Source organism: Cyrtonyx montezumae, unplaced genomic scaffold (genome assembly GCF_038088225.1).
Source record: "Cyrtonyx montezumae isolate F1298 unplaced genomic scaffold, pur_monq_1.0 scaffold_0, whole genome shotgun sequence".
Classification (NCBI taxonomy): domain Eukaryota; kingdom Metazoa; phylum Chordata; class Aves; order Galliformes; family Odontophoridae; genus Cyrtonyx; species Cyrtonyx montezumae.
In genome coordinates this window covers 37102620-37124303 of record NW_027071824.1, presented here as the reverse complement: position 1 = coordinate 37124303, position 21684 = coordinate 37102620, and the positions used below count along the sequence as shown (strand labels likewise).

Sequence of the window (21684 nt, the reverse complement as noted above, 5' to 3'; positions counted from 1 at the left end):
TGAGCTTTCAAAACTCTGTGGAAAATGTAATCTTTGTTGAAAGAACCTGACAAGAAAAGCTATCCTTATCCATCAATCACATAACAATTTACAAGACACATTTAAAAAAAATAAAAATGGCCAAATTCTCTTAAAGGAATAAAAATGGTGGCCCTTGTTTTCCACCATAGTGGTTTTTCACCTTGGTCTAAGCCAGTTACTTTACTTGCCAGGCAAAACTGTGGCATGTGAATGCAAGGAAGGCTTTAGACATTTAGATCATTGGGCTAAGTTGAATTACTGCTTGCTAATCATTATTCACTGTTTTCTCTTAGTCATTCTATACTATATTTAGGGAAATTGTTTGGAAATAGTGAATTGCCTCTTACTCATCTTTTGTTATACAAATCTAAAATTATTCATCAGGACTGTAGAGATTTAGTGTTGGAATGACTAGAAAGATATTTCAAAAGTTGATTTGGAATCAAGTTTGACCCCTAGCATCATACCATAGCATCACATACTGCATTAAAAACCTGTTCTCAAAACTCAGCAATACCTAGCCCAGACTGAGAATTTATGACTGCTGTGGTTATTCCTGTTTTTAGTTATTGTGTTTATATGTACATTATTTTAAATTTATTAACATTTTAAAGCACCATACGGTACACAAAGTCCTTGAGGGGCTGACTTCTAGCTGTCATTCACAGTCAAAGAAAGCAGGACAAATCCATCCAAGATGTTTGCCTGTGGGAAACCTATTTGACAAAATTTTTGAAGGCATTCCACACAAAGGCAACAAACTGCATTTGTATGAATATCCATATTCTTCTGGATTCTATTATGAAAACACCATAGAGCTAAAGGAGTTTGAAGTTGATATTGTGTATAGAACACTAGTTAGGTAGCTTTGGAAATACTTGCTTTTGTCTAAGCAAGCTACATAGCCATCTATGGAAAAGCATTGAAATGAAAATCAGAAACAAGATCAAAAATGAACAGATATGCTTAGTATTAACTAAATCTAGTGAGGAAACTTGAATAAGTCATACAAGTACTCAAATACTAAAAATGCTAGTAAGGATTTCCTACAGAACAAAAAGCATTAATAGAAAATATTGAACAAAAGAACTCTGCACACTGCATTCATTGGCACAGTATAATAACACCTTTAGACAAACTACTGAGTTGTTATTTCTACATAGCAAGTGTTGATTTGAAGAAAAACTCAATTCTTTTATCCCACAGTCTCTGTACTTATAATTATGCAGCAAAAGTAAGAGGTAAAAACCAGTATGTTAACCTTACTGGTAAGCAGGTTGCAATTATGAGTTATTTAAACATTCATATGTGTTTGAAGCATGAATATTTTTCACGGCTTCAGTTACAGTAAGGAATCACAAAATAGTGACACAAGAACACACAAAACTATTCTAAGATTTATTCACTAACTAAAAGCATAACCATATCAACAACAGTAACTTGGAGGAGCTTATAAGTGTATAACATTCTGATTAACTGTACACTCTTGCACAGTTAGTTTTTCAGTGTGCATGAGCAATCCAACTCTCCTGACATTTGTTTGCACAGATAAATCAGTTAAAAATACTTCTAGGTTTCCTCTTATTGAATTAAATGCACACAAACACTCGTATGAAGATGCTTGTAACTAGAGAAAATAGAATTAATATATTCTGAAAAGTCATAGTTAATTATACGTAGGTCATTCCAAAAGTAATGCCTCCTATTTATTTCGCTGGAAATTGTAACAGATGCACAGAGCATAATAACACTGTTTGATAGAGCGGATTCCCAGCTACAGAACACCATTTTTCAACAGTCACCATCATTAGCTTTTTCACCAGTGATGAACAAGAGATTGCATGCCATGCTCGTAATAATATGCACCAGTGGAAGCAACTCACAGTTTCACAGCTGCTATGATGGCACTGCTGCTAGGAAAATGTTGCCCATGCTGTCCCGAACATCGGCCTGAACAGGGGGAAGTTAGAAGGCACTAATCCAGGCTACTTGCTAGGTGTCGTAGTACAGTCCGGCCACTGTTGGCAACAGCTTCATAGTCTTCAAACTGGCATGGGCACTGGTGTTATCGTGCTGCAAGAGAAAAGTTGTCTTCTACTCTGCCATGACTCTGGAAGCTTAAGCCTTCAAGCGCTTAGTTAGCTTAGTCATGATGTAATATCTAAAGATGACGGTTTGCCCAAGTTCCAGGAAATCCAGAAGGATCACCCCTTTCCAAAGAATCACTTTACCCACTGAGGGATGCATTTTGAACTTTTCCTTTAATGGAGAGATGTGTGAATTCCCCATTAAAGGAAAAGTGGTGACACCACATCTCTTTACTGTTAATAATACGTTCCAGGAAACTGTTACTTTCAGCCTCATACTGGTTTGATAGGCCCTAAGAAACTTGCATAGTGTTCTTTCTATTTCTGTGTGAGCATCTTTAGGATCCACTTGGCACTAACTCAGTGATATTCCAATGATACTACTATTGTTTTCAATGCACTGAATCTGATATTCAGCTCTGTACACAGCTTCCTGGTCGTAATCTGCCAATTCACGTGGATGAACTGATTGAGATGCTCTTTATTTTGTGATGTGACAGCTGGGCATGACTATTCACAACCTGGCTTGTCTTTTACATCAACCTCCAGCAACTATCAATGGATGTCAGTGGGTAACATTTTTTCCCTGTATGGAAGAATTCAATTCAACACCTTTGCTTCATATGCCCTTCCATGTTAGATGGCATTTTGTCAGACTGCCCCTCTGCTCCCATCTGTCGCACAGCAACAAATTGTAATGGAATACTGGTGGGAAGGTTCAACCTCTACTGCCACAGTACCAACATCTGCACCTAACATTGTGGGCCAACAGAATAAATAGGAGGCATTACTTTTGGAGTAACCATCACAATTCCCATTATAAAGGCTGATGGGAAAAACTGCAGCAAATTCATTCCAGCAAATGAATTATTTGAAAACAACTAATTACAATTGAGTAATATAAATAAATATATTTATATATAAATATAAATAAAAATTACAATCCTCTCCCATAAAAAAAGATATAGTTACTGCTTGTACAAGGCACTCACTCTTTCCCTTTTCTGATACACATTCAAACAAATTCACAACTGTTGCTTCAGTACAGATGTAATCAGAAGACAGAGACCCTTTTTTAGTTCCCATCACTAATTATACTTCTCAAAGTAGGCGCCACAAATTTAGTATTAAAAGGACACAATCAGAGTACAGACAACCTTTCAAGAAATTAATTGCAGTTTTTTTTAAAAGACAAAAAATATTTTTTAAATAGGCTCAAAATGTGTCTGTAAGGGCTTCTTGATGAGGACAACAGCCTCCACCTTTTATTTACTGTACTGGTCAACAACTGCATTTTCACATTGTCAGCTTTGTGTTTGTGACAACATCCAGGTTATATGTTTGACAAGATACTTTTGTGAAAATGTGTCAGCTGTAAACTCCTTGCCATATTCAATAGCTTTAACAAAACTTTCACAACCCTAATAAGTCAGGAACATTTTTTTACCTGGGGAGCGATCTAAAGCTACCAACATATGGCACAGAAACAAAAAGCTACACTCCTCAGTGTCATGTAAGTGTGCTCATTATATGAATATCATCCACATACGAAACTATGATACTTCCAGTGACTGCTTTATATCTAAAAATATCAGTGCTGAATGCTGCAATTACATTTCTCAGCTGGAGACATCTCACTACATTATTTTCTTGAATGCATAAGAACCAGGCTCAACAGTGTGCTAATCAGCTGCACTGAACTCTAAATGGGATCTAATTAACTATAAAACTACTCAGATTTGATTGGTGAGTCTTTCAGTTTGTTTTTAAATCCAAGTGCATCTTTATCACCTTTCCTGCCCTCCAAACAAAACAATAATGAAAAAGACAAGATGTTCAGAGGAAAAAACCCACAACCCTATCATCACAAAATAACCATAGGTCTTGACATCATCTGCTTTCTCCCCAAATAATATTTTCCAGTAATTTCTTACTGGTTCTGACTTTAGAAGTTTCTGGCATTAAAACTGTTCAGGAGTTACCTACAGTGTGCATTCCCCTGTGTGACTCTAGCCATTGGAACCATGCCTTTCAGAGCTGGTCCAAAATTAACGAGAGAAGCAGCTCCTTGGCTGCAATTTAATTTGGGGAAGGAAACAATGTTAAGACTCCTTTAAAGCTCAGCCCTTCTGCGCTGGAAATGTCATCACAGATACCATGCAGTGTTGCTTGGTTTGGATGCTTCTTTGTTTAGCAGAGGAAGATAGGAAAGGCGCATGCATAGGAGAGGTTTCTCCTTTCTAGCTTAGCAACAACTTATCTATTAGGTCAAACCTGTTCCTCTTCTGGCTTCTAAAATTCTTAATGTTTAAGACAGTTTGCAGGAAAAAGGATGGACATAGCAAGTATCCTCATGTCACCCTGTCACTAACTCTGAATGTTTCTTTTCTCTCTGATTTCTGAAGTGTTCATAACATGTAAGTTACAAAGCTGAACACATGCCATATATATATATATATATTTTTTTTTTTTTACTCACCTACGCAGTTATCACAAAGGCTGCAATGTGAGGCACGAGGTGGGCGGAAAATCTTGCAAGTAAAACAGTATTTTAGTTTCACTGTCTGTCCATTGATGATCACTTCTTTTGTTCTGGGAGGGGGGCGATATCCTCCTGAACTGGAGCCGTTTGCAATATCTACACATGGAAACACAACACATTAGATTCTGCATATATGCAGTGCTGAATACACAAACGTTCTGGATGGCAACCTATAGTTTCAAATTTGTATTGACTTAATATTAATAGACTTAAATTAGCTTCTACCCTCATTCTTCTGAAATAAGTACTCTTTGAGACAGTAAGAAAATAACAAATAGCATCCACAACAATTAATTTGAATTAAAAAAAGAAAACAAAGCCCAAAATGAAGTTTCAAATGCTGAGAGCTACCTTGATCCTCCAAAATCTTACAATCTCATATCCCCTATCAGTTTGTGGAGAATACATTACAAACAATGATGGCTAGTTGCACAGTATGGTGAAAACACATAAATGTTTCCAACAAAGTTTATTCAGTTTGACCCTGAAAGACAAGTCTGATCTAAGGAAGACATTCATCTCTGAACATGAAAGCAGACTGACTATGAAGCCATTTAAAAAAGGAAAACATTTCAGACGACCATTCTCATAGCCTCCATTTAGACAAGAAATCTTAGGAAACCACTTAATTTTTTTTTTTGTTTTTTAACTCTGTAATAACAAGAAGTTTGTAGAACTTCTACAGCACTTGTCAAGAGAAACTAAGAAAAGCTACCTTTTAAACAGGAAAGCACTTAAAATAAAAAAGCTAGCATTTTAGTCTTGAAAGCGGAAATAGCAGAGGGTGTAGGCTCAAATCTAGTATAGAACATACGTGTTTACTTCATCAGTGCTGTCATTAGAGTCTGGCATCTAGTACAAGTAAAATCAATTATTCTGAGAGCTTTTAAAGACTGTGATATAATGGAGCACATTCACATATCTTGCTTTTTGGAAGTTTAAAATCTAACAGTCAGTGTTACTTTTACAAATCTTGAAGTTTGTTTTTTTGCATAAAAATGATTTCCAACAATTGCATTTGGTAAAAGTGGTGGGCTTTGAGCTTCTTGTTTATTTGACATAATGACATCAGCAACCAGTTTTTCAGCAGCTGAAGGACTGATCAGACAACATCACTGAAGTTCAATTTTGCCCTTCAAATACTCCCAAACTAAGCTATACTCTAAAAGGTAAACATGTACAAGGAGTACCTTTCTCTCAGTTTATCTGTTCTTCCGCAATCATAATCAAATCAGACCACAGAAGCGACAAAAACAATTTATTACTTTCAGAGATACACAACAGGAAAATCAATAGGGAAATGAAATCCTTTTTTCCCCATACATAAGTGCAACTGCATTCTGAAGTCAGGGTCACCTTCACAATTAAGTTGTTCCTATCTCTTTCATGGCGGGCATGCATGGCTTGATGACTACAAGATCCATGACTTGTGCCTGAGGTCAGGTTATTACAAATATCACCACCGGTGCCATTTCTGTAAGGTCTGCAGACATCATTGCACAGCCTACAAGCTACACATTTTCAGTCAGGGGGGGCGTCAGGAACAGGAATGCCTCCTACTTAGAAAGGCATTCAAATCAGTGTCATTGTCAACTTCATAGTAAAGGTGCAACAAAAGAATTAGCAAATCTAGTTTAGGAAGTTTGCATCTTCAACCTGCTCACTCACTCCACAAGCACGCAACAGTAGCAGTACCTATGGAATACCACTGTAACCATGAGCACTGAAACTAACTAGGCCGCAGAAAAGTCTCCTGAGAAAGAAAGTGGAAGGAGGGGAGCAATAAATGCAAATGAAGGAATCAGAATGTGGGGCTCTTAAGCATCCCATACAGGAAAGAATTGGTGGGAACTAAAGAAACAGCTGCTTATAAACAGCTTGTTAGACCCTGCCAGGTGCGTGGCTGTGTTGAAACACAACCAGTCCCTGTACTGTTCCTGGAGTGCTGAGCCAGGTCCTATGACTTGCACATGGAAGCAGAGGTTACTGTGTGGCTTTCATAGCAATTGATAATACTGATTTTGATGTCAAGGCCAGTACTGCTTACCATGGTATTTATGACTAAACAAGCACTGATCTATAAGTTGCTAGTGTATTTATTTGCATGCTGAAGCATAACTACAGAATAAAAGTTGACGATGTAATAGAGAAAACACCTTAGGTTTCACAACTATTCTATGTTTATGCTGCTTAAAATAAACTTACTACTTAAATGATGGAATTTAAAGCATTCTAGAAGGAACAAGAATTTATGAGGTCAAAAGGAATTATTTAATTTCTCCAGGTTATACAGAGAACTTGTTTTAGTGTGCTTTCTTTTTCAGAACTAAGCTGAAAATGTGTTTTTTTTGAGGGCATAGCACAACTGCGCTTGGACTATTTAATGCCTTACAAAGACATGGACAATTCCTAGATCCTAAATGGAAGAGATTCTTAGAATTCTGGGGTCAATTCTGACATTTACAGTGTTTTTTTTTCCCTCTGTATAACAAGATATTATAATTCTGGGAAACAGTGAAATAACTTCATAGTAGCACTGATCCATGTAAAGCAATACAATACCTGTAGGGAAGAAAATTTATGGGAGAAAACAGTAGGAAGCTGTGGTTATAAAAAAATCCTCTATTGCCAATTTTAGTTGCTATGACTGAAAGAGACAAATATGCATCAACAGATTTTACTTTCAGTGACATAATCACCAGCAGGCTTGTAATACTCTTAGTCTTTATGTAAGTTCATAGACCTTACAAAACACAGCATTATGTCCATTTTTGACTATAAGAGTTAAGAAAGACTATTAAGTGTGAACACAAATGTAGATCATTAACCCTAAATTAACTTTTCATTCAAACATATTTATGACTACCGGTTCATTAATAAACCAGTTATTTCCATTTGATATCTATAGTTGAGTTACATAACTGTAGCTCTTAACAATGCCAATGCACTGAACTTAATAACACTAATATTTAAAAACTTCTGGAAAATCCTAGGTACTGAATATGTATAACCATTGAAAGAAAATGACTTCCAAATCACAATCAGAACTGTTTAGAAAATATATGGTTTTTTTTTTTCTCAATGAAACATTTATTCATAAAATTGCACAGCAATTGAAAAAAGCATAACAACAACGTTACCTCTTAAGTTCAAGAAGTGCCCTGCCTTGTCTTTTTATTTTAACATGCTCTGGCAGAATCTCAAAGGCAAAATTCCTTGCTTCTAGAGCAAAAGGGAGACTACTGGCCATCCTGTTCCATTCATTTACAACTTTTTTTTTCCTAAGAGGATTTCCTCCCAAACCTGCACAGTGAAGTTCAAGTTCACAGGGGCAGCCAATCCCAGCTCTCTAACTGAAGCAAATTAATCTCAAAATCCAAGGGCAAAAGCTGATAGAAACTATATGAAATGGAAGCTGTCTTGCTAATTTGCAGTCAGAATTTTCCCCACAATCCTAAATTGAAAATCAAACCTGATCTTAGTCATTGTTTATTAACGTTTTTTTTCCCCCTGGAAATAAGCAATAGAGTGAAGTCAAAAGTGCATGGATTTAATCAAACTTATCTATCTTCAATTTGCTAAACAAGCCTCGTGCCTGCCTTGCCCTGGTCTCACTAATTTTAAAACTGTAGTTGGTTTCAATTGGACTGAATGTGCTTGTGTTTTAATGCAGGCAATCTTAAATATCTGCAGTTTCTTTAAGGCATAATAAGACTAACCTTCACAGAACCACCTTCCCCACATAAACTTCTGTTTGGCCACTGCTTTTCTACATTTTTCTTTTCCAATTTATTACTGACATATATGGCAAGCAATTTTATAAAATAACTGTAGAATTCTCCCACTAATGGAGTTGCCATCTATCCTTTCTGATATGTAGCTGTGACATATTTTACAACAACTTCTCAATCACAGGATTAAGTGTTCATGCAGTAGATGAGGCTCCAGCATTTCTCTTTTAGTAAAAAACTAAACAAAAGTCACCAAAGGTACGATGCATATCCTTGTAGGACCAAGGTACCTGACATATTTAATAGAGAAACAGCATAGTCTCACAACCTTCTAATAGAATAAAATATTCCACTTTGCTCAATTATTCAATTCATTACTAATTGGAGGTGATCAGATGAGACAAAGCCTGGAATTTTATACACATATCACCAGGATTCTTTCACTCAATCAAGCATTTGCTTTTTTGGTCAATTTTCTTACAATACTGGGAACAAACTCCCTCTAGAAGGTCTCTCCACATCATCAGTACATAAACTTATGTAGATCATTTCATGCAGAGTTTGCCACTGTGATGCAATTTCCATCTTCAAACAATATGATTAACAAAATTAATAACTATGAGTACTTCTAATGTTTCCTGCTAAGAGAAACAGATAATGCAACGAAAAATCTTCACGTATGACCTAAAATATCTGAAGAACAATAACAAAAAACCCATAAGAATATAAGCTTCGTCTAAGAAAAGCCTTCTTAGTATTTAACCACTTACATTTAATCTATATGCTAAACAATAGGGGGATACAAGAAGAAAAGGTCTTTATCTATTTATTTTAAGTGATAAGAACTTAAGTACATTTCTCTGTTTCCAGACAGTAATTTCAGGGACAAACAATACTGGGAACCTGGCTTGGACTACCAGTAGCAGCTGCTAACTGCATTCCACACATAACTATCTGATAGTTGACAAGAAATACTGACCAAGTATTGCTCATACTTTAGATTAAAAAAAGAGTTACTGCCCTGACTTTGGAAAATGTTGCACATTATTTTCTTAAAAGTAGAACTGCATCACCATCCTTAAGTGTGGAATGTATCCCTACTTACAGAAACAGAAGTAACCTTCAGTGATTTGCTGAAGAAAAGAAGCATATACAGCACAAAAGCTTGCAGAAAGATTTAGCTGGCACATAACGTAGCTTTACTAGATTTTAAGAATATTGTTTAAAGCATGCAATGCCAGGTATTCCACTGGTACCCCACCTTTGGAGAGAAAGGAAAGCATACCCAAGTTGCATATGTGAGCTGTATTTCTTAAAACCACTGAGCAGTTCCACGAAACAACTATGTTGTGCTGGTCACAGAGATTTAATTTCACAGACTCTAAAGAAATCAGGTTGCATGTATCAGAAGAAACAAAAGTGGAGAGCTGTGAAAAAGATGGTCTTAAGCATCAACAAATACTAACCAGCCAAGACAAACAACTCTTAGTGTGTTATGCTGAGTTTGGTTATTCCTTTCCACCTTCATACTTAGAAGCACGTTGTCTTATAAATGTTTTCCAGTTTTTGAAGACTGCTCTAAATGAGCTACAAGAGACAAAAATCCTAACTGCAAAGAGGTTCAAAAATTCCAAGTGATAGACTGCTGAAATTCAGTGTTGACAATGCAATGTCATAGATACAGGACTAAATAACCCTGGTTATTTTACTATAAATAGCCTGCAAATAGTCACTGAATCTTTCAAAAAGTATCTTGGAATTACTGTGACCTCTACAATGGAAAAGCAGCTCAATACTCAAATGTGGTTGAAAGGAAGGAAAGGAAACTGATGTGCTGGTGATACTCTAACGCACAATGTTTTTTTATACAGAAAACTTACAAAATCCTGCTGTCCCCCTCTTAAAAGGAAATAGGAGAAATTGAATAGAAACAGAGTAAAGTAGAAAAGATGATCAAAGGCTACATTCCAGAGAAGGTTATACAAACTGGGCATTATCAGGCCTGAGAAGAGATGACTGATAGAAAATGTAAAATTAGAAGAGAAAAAAGGCACAGGGACAACTGTTCTATGTCAGGAAAAGAATTACTTTTTGTCAAATTATTAGGCAGCACTTAAAAAGGAGTAGTTCTTTTTGTCTAACTTGCAAACTCAAAACATACAGCAGTATTCATAGTTTCATCAGCTTCAGTAAAAATAAGACATTAAAAAACCCCTTATAAAATTATGTATAGCCTTTAATCTTAGAAGTCCCTAAGCTGTAGGTTATGGAAAGCAACAAGGATATATCAGGGCACTTGTATTCCTTCTGTACACATCCACTGCTTGTTTTCATGTTCCCTTAGAAACAACAGCCCATCTCAGTGTTGGATGTTGTGTATAAGTTAAAAGCGCTTCCTAAAATCGTGCTAACAGATTTCAAACTTAAAAATGTGCTGTTGTTGCTGTAGGCAGCTTAGATATTTTACAGTAGTTTTGGATCCATATTAAGCACACACAGAAGCCTTTTCATTGAATTAACAGAAATCTACATTTTTACAGTGAATTCCTGAAACTATTCAAGTTGTCAGCAACACAAAAAACAATTTAGAATGGGTAGGTGCCAGCCTTCTGGACCAGAGAAAACACAGAATTCTTTGAGCTGGAAGGGACCCTTAAAGGTCATCTAGTCCAACTCCCCTACAGTGCAGGGACACTACAGCTAGATCGGATTCCCCATGGTTTTATCCAGCCTTGCCTTTAAAGTCTCCAGGGACAGGGCATCCAGCACCTCTCCGGGCAACAAGTTCCAATGCTTCATCAGGCTCACTGTAAAAGACATTTTTCCTATATCTAACCTAAATCTACCCTTTTTAAGCTTGAAGCCATTTCCCTTTGTTCTATCACCACACACCCTGCTCAAGTGTCTGGCCCCTTCTTTCCTGTAGCTCCCCTTTAGATAGCGAAAGGCCGCTGTCAGGTTACTTGGCAGCCTTGTCTTCGTCAAGCTGAACAGCCCAGCTCTTTCAGCCTATCAAATGCTAAGAATGCTCTTTCCCTCACTGCCCTCCAGAATATAAGAAAGTAATAAATTAAACTTAATAATCATCTGGGAAACAATTCCAGTCCTATTCCTGAGGGAACTACATAAGCAGAAGCCAGTAAAAATATGTGAATAAAACCCAAAGGAAACAAAAGCTATCGACAGCTAGAAGCATTATAGTAAAGATCCAAGTTTAAATCAAACCCTGATGCAATGGAGTACTCCTTTCAGAGTTTGAGAAAAGCCTGGAGCAAAAGCCACTGGCTGTTTTATTTGTCTGTGGGACAAAAAACCCAAAGTCTTGTTTGTACTATATCTGAATAGAAAATTCTGGACATGATCACCACGTTCCCACAGCTGGAGCAGAGAAACACCAGCAAGTAAAAGAACTTCTTGGAACAACCCATGGTGACTTGTTTCTGTGTCAACGACCCCATAACAAGAAGTGCACTGTTCGAGCGCTGCCTTCTGCCTTATCTGTCTAGGTTTTTACTATTCATGAAACATTTATCTTCCCCTTTTGAATTCTTTTTGCATCTCTATAAGCTCACTGAAGCCTATAGGAACAGGATTATGAAAATAACACATCTAAGCCATTTTTCATGCCAACTAGAAAGCATTCAAAATACTTCATCCTTTAAATGGGGACAAGAACACATCCAGATAATTTTCATAGCCTGTTTGTACTTCTGCCACTCTGTAAGAATAGAGAATTATACTGCACATCATAAAATCTCTAAAGTGACTATTACACCAAAGCCAATTCAAAAATCATAGATACAAATAAGAATTGAATATATGGATACTGGATAAAAACCCTGAAATATTCATTCGCTGTGATTAAATTGGGGAAATCCCTTAACAAAAGCATGTTTAACAGACTACAGAATGTTCATGCATTTCACAAAGCAGCTGGATATAGTCCCCAAAAATACCTGTCATAGCAAGATAGCTAAATCCTAATAGCTATACTTGAACAACTGCCTTGCAATCTCTTTTTGCAGACCACCATCATTATTTTTATATGCAATTACTGAAAAGGTGCATTTCCATTAAAAAGATGAACTGCTTTACATAAAAAGAATAGACTATACAAGTTTTTGTTCTGCATTTTTTTTTCCCCTCAACTGTAGCATCTTTATTATTTCTGACAGATAACTAGCTGGAATATTCCAGCAGCACCTTCATTAACAGTTTTTAATTTCATTTTCCTTAATTCCTCATTAAGTCTCAAGAAATTCAAAGAATGACAAATGAAAAAGCTCCTACAGAGATGGCAGGCAACATAAGACAGCACCTAAATACTACTATTCTTTCCATCTTTTCTTATTCTCCTCTTTGTTCCTCTCAAATTCAGATGTGAAAGTCACCCATTCCTTGGGAAGATTTTATTACTTCTGAAACAGCTTAAGAAATTACAGGTAGTATTTTTCTATAGTTCAACTGTCAGCCATCAGTGTAGGTAGCTAATTTCTAAGGATCAGATCTGACTTTCTCTTCTAAACTAAGGACTGCTTGCTTTTATACAGCACACCTGTTTTCCAGTAGGGGAAGCAACGATAAGTTTATTCTTACTTTAACAGGAGTTAAGATAGCTTCCCTCACCTAATATATTTTTCATCATATATACTTCCTTACAAGGTTCTCACATTATAGTAGAACTAAATTACTCTCAGTACATTTTGTCAAAGAAGAAACAAAACAAAACTGAAGCCCAGCAGTAAGAAGTACCATGAGGTGACTGCAGATTGCTTCTAACCAACCATGAGTTCCTATCTTCAGCCAAGAAATATGCTTAAAGAAATGTTCTCCACAAATGTCTGCCTTTTTAAGAGCCTTCAGATATTCTCCCTCACAACACAATATCATTCACTTAATCGGGGGATTATGGAAAGAAAATTAATGAAATTACAATTTGTCTCTGAAGCTTTATTCCCTTTAGCTTATTAGTTTGGAAAATCAATAGCATTTTGGCACAGTGAAAATACAAGGCTGTGCCTCCTTTTTAACAACATTTACTACTACAGTCATTTTCCATTCTGCTGTACATTCACAGACTTGCAAATTATTCTAGATCTGTTAATATAACAAATGAAAGAAAGATAGTTGGTCAATGGGCCCAGACAACTGTCTTTCCTTCTAGTTCTGTTTTAGAACAAGCTTAGCAAGTGCAAGCATCTACTCAGTGTCCTCCCACAGTGCTACAGCCTCTACCTACTGGGAATCATTTCTGATAAGGCACTGCAGCATCCCACACAAAGTTGCCCTTCTGAAAAAGTAAAAAGCCAACTTACATGCATACACACATTTGTGTAAGTTGGTGCACATGTGTTTTATGCAGGAGAAACAGATGAAGACTACATTTGTTTCTAAATCACCACTTAAAATTGCTACAATTTCATTTCTAAATTACCTTTAAATGTTTAATTTGGCAAAAGTGGAATTAAATTCTAATATACAAGCAGAGATGGTGACTGGCAAACAAAGCCTACCTGCACTTCATTGCAACGAGAGAAAAAATAGGACTTCTAGAATTACCAGAGTGGAATAATCCGGAGAAGTTGTTGTGGCAGACTTACAGAAATCTACGTTTTTCAAGGGAACACGTTCCTTCTTAAGGGAGGTTATTCAATTAGAAAGATAGTCTTATAATTTCAGGTATCTAATAAAAATAATTACCTGCCAATCATAAATTGTTACAGGGTACTGACAAACATCCCCTGCTCTTCAAATATTGCATTACTAAATCAAAACATTTAAAACCACATACAGCTATAGAATGGTCACAGCAATTATAGTAGTTACACAGGAAATGCAATTTTAAAAGGACTTTTTTATAACAAATCTACATCTAAAAAGTTGCAATAGTTTCATTATACAAAGAGGAATGAACGTGTCTGTCTGAATTCCATCCTCTTTTCAAAAATTCCTACACAGAATAACTTTATCAAGAAAAATCTTGTGGGGGAAAGGAGAATGGAGAGAGAAATTACTCTTTCCCCACATGCTCACAGTTCAAGACGGCTTTTTCACTCCTCTTGACTCTTCCCTTCTCATCTCTGAATGTAATGCCATTATCTGTTGTATCAACTTACATACTTCTGTGCAGCACATTATGCAGCTGGTATTTGATTCTGAAAAATGTTTGCAGTGATAGCACTGCCAAAAGCTGAAAAAAAAATAAGCTCTCAAATCAGTCTTCCTAAGAATTTGTTTTTGTTTTTTTGTTTTTTTGTTTTTTTTTTACTTTTTCCAACATAAATTTGAACTTTATCAGCCATTTTCCACATAGCTGGGTTCTGAGAATATTAGCAATTCTTCTGTTACACAGAAGAGGACTGGACTCATTGTATTTGTACGCAACTCCAGTTTCTCAGTACAAACACATTCCACCACAGTGACAATATAGTTTCACAATGCTCCTCCATTTCTGATTTTACTTCTTTATGCTCATAAAGACCAAGTTGACCAAAGTTGTTCTTTTTTTTAAATAATATAAAGAGCCATATCCCAATTCACCCATTGGAATTGAGCTATCTGGGTTGTCTAGAATCTAACAGCGTACTTCCATGCATCTTATGTACAGCGTGGTACTCTTCCAACACTAAGTCATGACTGACCAAATGTAACCTTCTTCCCTCACAGGCTTGCTTCCATACTGCACAATTGGTCCAAGTATAAAAGCAATACAGGTTTTCTTACAGAAATGTGTCTGCCAATAATAAGTGCTGTTGGCATTGAAATCTATTCCAAATCCATAAAAACTGGTGAACTGCATGCGTCAGCCTTCATGAATCACAGGAAAAAAAATTCTTAAGTTCAACAAACAGAGCTGCTACATGATTACACAGCTCCAAAAGTCTCAAATCCACGCACAGAATACATGGAACAAGTAAAAATAGCTGCTGCACGTAGTATGCTGCAAATGCATTTACTTTGCTTCACTGAAGCATACTAAGTGCTGTTAATGCAGACACCTTTACATTCTATGAGTTAGCATACTGTAACAGATGTGCTCAAACACTCCAAACCTGGTGAAATAAAATGATCTTACTATAGTGACAACCAATAAACTCATCACTATGTTTTGAAATCCTACTTCTTAAAAAAATTCATAACAAAGACAACATGTGCCTTTCCAGAAATATCATTCTTCTTCCTCCAACAACTACTTTCTGAAACAGATTTTAGTTCATATTTTTTAAAGAATGAAATCATGAGATTCAAACAACCACTAAAGTATGGAAGCTATTACAAACAAATTTGTTATCCTTCTTCTGAGTTTAAGATTCATAAAGATTTCAATTAATGATTTCAAGTCACCGTTTTTTTCTTTGTTTTATCTCAAGAGATCTGTTAGACAAAGGAATATTCTTATGGGGGGGCATAGCTTCAGGATATCTACATCATATCTGCATTCAAGTTTAAGCAAACAAATGCCATGTTAATGTGACATTTTTCTGTACTGACAAGAATTCTCTCATCATTTCCACTTACTAGCATGGTTCAGTGTCATATCCATACCAATGACATCTGCTTTTTGAGGAAATTAAACTAGAACTTCTGCTCCTTTTGTACACCAAATCAACCCTACCGTGTAATATAGTATTTCTAAACCACTGACTTTGCCCTACAGTCAGTTTCACCAATGCATTGCGGAGAATATTTATTCTGGAGAACCATACAAAAACTTGTCCGAAGTAAACCTCTCAAATTCATATATTATATGTGTCGGCATACAAAAAGCTTTAGCTTCTGCTTTTACAGCATTAAAATTATTTGTCATGGCAGACAAACCTCAGACAACACAAAACACTGTACTGTACAAACATCAAGGACCACGTAAGGTATACCTGGTACCTATCTTTTCAATTATATGAGTGAGGTGAGGATCTCTCTGAAATGCTTCAGAACAGATGATTTCTAGTGGCTATCATTTTAAAGCAACTGTTATTGTTAGTTGCTTAGCAAAAACAAAAAACAAATAAGCAAATACTGTTTATGAAGTAGGTCTGCAAATTCACGAGGTTTTCTTATCTAGATAGCAAATGCCACCTATTTAGTGTAGCTGTAGAAACTCCACAATTAGAATTAAGTTGACAGCTCTCTTGACAAATGAACCTGATTAAAACCTAGCTCTCTTTTAATTGTCCTGGCTTTAACAAGATAAAAAATACTAACATTTTACTAGTTACTAAAGTACAGCCTTCCCCAGACTGTATCAAATTGCAACACTGTATATTAACATGGAGACTTATCTGATCCTCTCATAATATAATTAATAATTTAATTAAATTCTTTTAAACTCTGAGGGTACATTACTTTAAAAGATGTACGACTTCATAACTTTGGCAACAACAGCTTTCTTATCAAAAACACTTTAAAAATTCTCTTGGACACTACAGCAAGAGTTCTACAATACCTGCTGAAAAGTATTCGCAGTAATAACTATTACTCTCCAGGGCCAGCATTTTGTTTACTGTCTTTCTGAAGAGTTGACCGACCACCTTTCCACAGGAATCACTGCAGTGTCATTGGACACAGCAACTCCAGAACAATTACTGTGGAAAGATAGGAGTAACTTCTCCCAGGAACAGAGCAGCACATCGCCTTCACATAGCACAGAAACCCTTGGGAGGAAAGCTAGGAGAAAACAGACCTTCAGTGTTACCTATTTGTCTCTCTAGATCTGCTGCTTCATCTGGTGTTGCACGTGGGAGGACACCAGGATCACTGAAACTAGTACGCAGCAGGGTCCCCATCACGAAAAAGAAAAGTATCCCACCAATTGCAGGTATTGCAGGTGTAATCTTCTCTGATAAATACGGACAGCTGGAAAAGGAAAAAAAAACCATCAACAAATAATTCAACTTGTTCTCAGAAACTGTTTATAATTATAAATGCAGATCAAGAATTCACTTTCTCAAGCAGAAAAAAAAATTCTGAAAGTAGAAGTTTCTTATTTACTTGTTTATGACACTTCTAAACTTTCTCAATCTGTGTAGCACAGTATCCAAACAGCACAACAGTAATCTCACTAAAGTGCAATACGTGCATTTACATCAGAAAATCTTTTCTTACAGGATATCTTGAGCTCCCGTATTTATTCATCTACTACCCACTTACATGAAGGAAATACTGGGGGGAGGGGCAGGGAAAGAAGGAAATACTGGGGGGAGGGGCAGGGAAAGAAGCAATCTTAAAAACATTCAGCAATGAAAACTACAGCTGTTAACATGAGGAAATCATCTATGCTAAAGACGTTAATCTATGAAGTGAAATTACAGTTCATCAAAAAGAAAGTGCATAAGAACTTACACCTGTGGTACATTCCTCTAGCAGCTTTACTATGTATCAATATTACATAATACCATGGACAGTTTCCCTAAGCCTGCTGATTCTCTAAATGAATTTCTTGCAGCTGAATGAACTTACTTGCTCATTTATAAAGTAAGTAATTATAATGATAGTGCACTGCTGGTCTAGGGCAGTATCAACAGTTCTTTACCAGCACCAGCTCTGTAGCTACACATTTACAGGCTTTAGGATTACAACATAGTTAGCATTTTTTCTTTATATTTCACATGTAATAAAACCAGAAAGGACAGAAGCATTGGAATCTAAACAACAACAAAATACAAATATCTCATTATGGTTGTGCAAAAGGTTGTATGAATGCTCAGGTGTTGCACAGTATACTGCTGGCTAATCTGAATTAATCACTGTTGGGTCATACCAAGAAACACAGTCTGAAAACTTTATTCACAGCTCTTCTACTAAGCAGATGGGACAAAACACAAATTGCTTTATTTTCTGATGCTTGCATGAGAAATTAAAACCTAAATAAGCCTAAAACCATTAAGTTCTAGGCCTTAGGGCTTTGTCTACAGTTTCTAGGTATCAATCAAGTTTAATTAACATAGTCCTCCTTATTTCTACATGCTGCCTTAAACGATGATTCAGATGTGCCAGCTTTTACACCATGTGTTATCCTCACTGTGATGTTAACTCTGAGGAAGCAATGACAATGACAACTCCACTGCTATCACTTCAGCTGACAGGATGGGGACAGAATGGAAACGCTTCTCCTATCAGCTACAGCATACTGAGCATTGATCACCCTGCACAACCCTGCTCAATGCACTTGGCTATTTAATTGAACACTGTGTATAATGGATGCAGCAAGTCAAAACGCATTACAAAGCACATCACGTCCCCCCTGTGACTGATCATCCTTTCAACCTACATGAACATACACGAGGGTGGAGCCTGGCTTCACAGACAGAAAAGAGTGTTTAAATGCTTGGAAACATACTTCAATATGCACACTTTTCAGAAACCCATTTTCAAAAGCTAGATCCCTGAAATCAGCACTAAAGGAAGCTGCGATGCAGCTGGTATTTGTAGGCCTCATTTCCTTAATGTTGGAGGAGCCAATCAGAAGGAACAACATAACAGAAGCTTTCACAGCACACAAACATTGTACTGCTCAATTTATTCCTTGCCACAAAGGATCACAGAAATCAAAACTACTGTAATATGCTCAGACGAGTACAAAAATGCTCTTGCAGTGTATCATTAAAAGGATGAGAGGGACCATGTACATTAATGAGCACTAAGTATAGTACTGTTATTATTCTTCTACTGTATTATTCATTACACATATCAAAGGAACTGCAACTGTGCTGAAGTCTGTTGACCAAACAAGAGCTATACGTGCATGAAAGGTACCAGGAGGTAATCACAGGGTAGCATGGCAGGTGCAATACAGTTTAGATACTGACATAAGAACAGCAGCGTCTTCCACCTAAGCATTCACACTGAAACATCTCAGGGATATACAAAGAACAGAAACTGAGAAGCCATCACAACAGTAGAGTGTTTTGTTTTATCTATTATTATCATACAGTATTGGTAGCAAGAACCAATTCCTATGCTGAAATACTGTAAGAGCCCTGCACTGCTGTGAAGGAATGACTTCACCACAACGGAAAATGTCTGTGTCTCGCTGAAACTGCAGTCCAACAGTGATGACAAAACATTCCCAAAGCACTGTACACTTTTCACCAAATGGTAAGATAATAACACCTCTAAAGGTGTTTTCAGGGTATAACTCTGAATTTTACAAACATGACTTGGAATCACTACAGCAGTTTACATCAACAGAAAAGATGAAAGACGTGACCTTTGGCAATAATAACCAAGTGTGAACAAATACAAAGACAGATGATAAGAGGTAATGTTCAGGACAGCCCGGGGATCTGACCTAGACAGCATGGGTTCATGAACTTGGGAACTTGGTCCTGCTTGACCAGATTGATCTCCATCTTTGACCAGGTTACATGCTGACAGCCATCTGAATATAATCAATCGCTGTGGCCCAAGTCACCAAGAAGGTCAATGACATCCTGGCTTTTATCAGAAATAGAATTGCCAGCAGGAGCAGGGAAATGATTGCCTCCGGTATCCAGCTCTGGAGAGGTCACTCTTCAAGCACTGTGCTCGGTTTTGGGCCCCTCACTACAAGAAAGTTATACTACAAGGTCCTGGAACACGTCCAGAGAAGGGCAATGAAGTTGTGAAGGGTCTGGAGCAGAAGTTTTTTTAGGCCATATTATGTGACAAGAGATTCCACTAAAATCCTATTGTGGAAATAGCATTCTCAGAGAACAATGTTTGGTTTTCACATAGCAACCAGTACTACAACCTCAACTTTCAATTTGTTTAATAAGGTTTTTAATTAAGGCTTTAAACAAATCAGCTTTGTGTTTTGCCCATCATTTCAGATCCTTTTTTGAAGCATCATGTGAAAGTTTGCGTGAGTGTAGGAGGGAAATAAAATCTGTTGGAAGACTAGTCTGTCACAGCTAGATAAAAATAAAAACATACTGGCATTTAAGAGATAATTATCAAGTATCATGCCTGCAAATGAAGGATGCAGAAAAGCAAAAAAAGTAATTCTCGTCAGCCAGCAGCCCTCTTAACTGGTTAACCACGCTCCCTGTGGCTACCAAGAAGAGCTGAAAAATACTTGTAGTAACTGCATTAAGTGAGTGTATACTGAAAATCCTATCATTTTCAAGCTCTTTCGCTATAAAAGGGAAAAATGAAAGAGGCCTACTTCTGGTCCATCCTTGAAACAAGGGCTTTCCTGAACAATTCACAGTCATCACTATTCACTGATGGGTTTTATATCCGTGAAATCAGAGGTCTTGCACAACATTTGCTAAGCTGGTAGATCAATAAAAATACAGATTTTATGCAAAGATATAGCCATCACAATTAGTATAATTAGAAAATAAGAGATCCTTTGGCTATCCTTTTGGATAACTTTGGCTGTTGAGACCGACAATGCTGTGTATCAAGCTTTTCACTGACACAGAACTCTTTGGAGCAGGTATTAAACAAATACACATTCCAGGAACAGCATAAGATAGTAAGTATAGTAGCACTAGCAGTGAGCACCATGAAAATAAATTACTAACTGACCATTTTCCTATATCAACTGAAATCTGTTTAGCAGGTGTTGTCTGTTTAACACAGTGGTAGTTATTAGTGCATGGGTGCTGTCCAATGCTGAGAAAAAAAAATGCACCGAGTTCAGTTTCATATGTTACAAGCTGAGACCATGTTGTTTTCCTTAAATTAATCCAAAACATTTTCTTGTCCTTCACTCTTATTCATGGCTTCTCTCAACTTCACCTCCCTTTCACTTCCACAGCATCACTGCTCAAAGCCACCTGGTCCTAATCTTCTGACTTGATGTCAACACATATCTTTGTCAACGTCTTTTGTGAGCCAAGTTAGCTGACTAAGATGTAAGAAAACTATACCATCACACTGAAATCTGTCTCTGACAAATCACATATGTTCCTGGAAAAGTTTCATGTGCACGGGTTGTTAGCATAAGGCAGGAGAAAAAAATACCCACAATAGGAAAGGGAAGCTGTGATAGAGAAAGGAGACTTCAAGATTAGCAGCAGTCGGTGAAGTTTTCATTCAGACTGCTGCCTCTTTTGGAATATTCATCTCTTTCAATTTACAGATGGCAAGAGAATGCCTATATAGTTAGATCAAAAGCACATTCAGGCTCTGGACTAGGAGAACAAAAATGGCTTATAATCTAGTTTTCTAATGACAAGTTCAAAGCAGTGGAAGATGTGCATGCAGACCACAACATCGAGAGACAGGAGAAGATGTGAGGAAGAGCAAAATATGAGGGCATAGAAAGAACCTTGAAGGCTGTCCCTTGACAAAGACTATTGGAAGACAAATGGAGGTA

General features: G+C 36.8%; 1 protein-coding gene across 2 annotated transcripts in view; it reads right to left on the bottom strand.

The window, feature by feature from the left end:
• The window catches only part of ZDHHC14 (zinc finger DHHC-type palmitoyltransferase 14), a 101400-nt gene that overhangs the window by 30077 nt on the left and 49639 nt on the right, over positions 1-21684 (bottom strand). For both annotated transcript variants that reach the window (XM_065732630.1, XM_065732639.1), the window contains exons 2-3: positions 17074-17234; positions 4588-4746 (exon numbers count right to left, since the gene is read on the bottom strand). In XM_065732630.1, coding sequence (XP_065588702.1) covers positions 4588-4746; positions 17074-17234 — 320 coding nt within the window. The remainder of the gene's footprint in view (positions 1-4587; positions 4747-17073; positions 17235-21684) is intronic.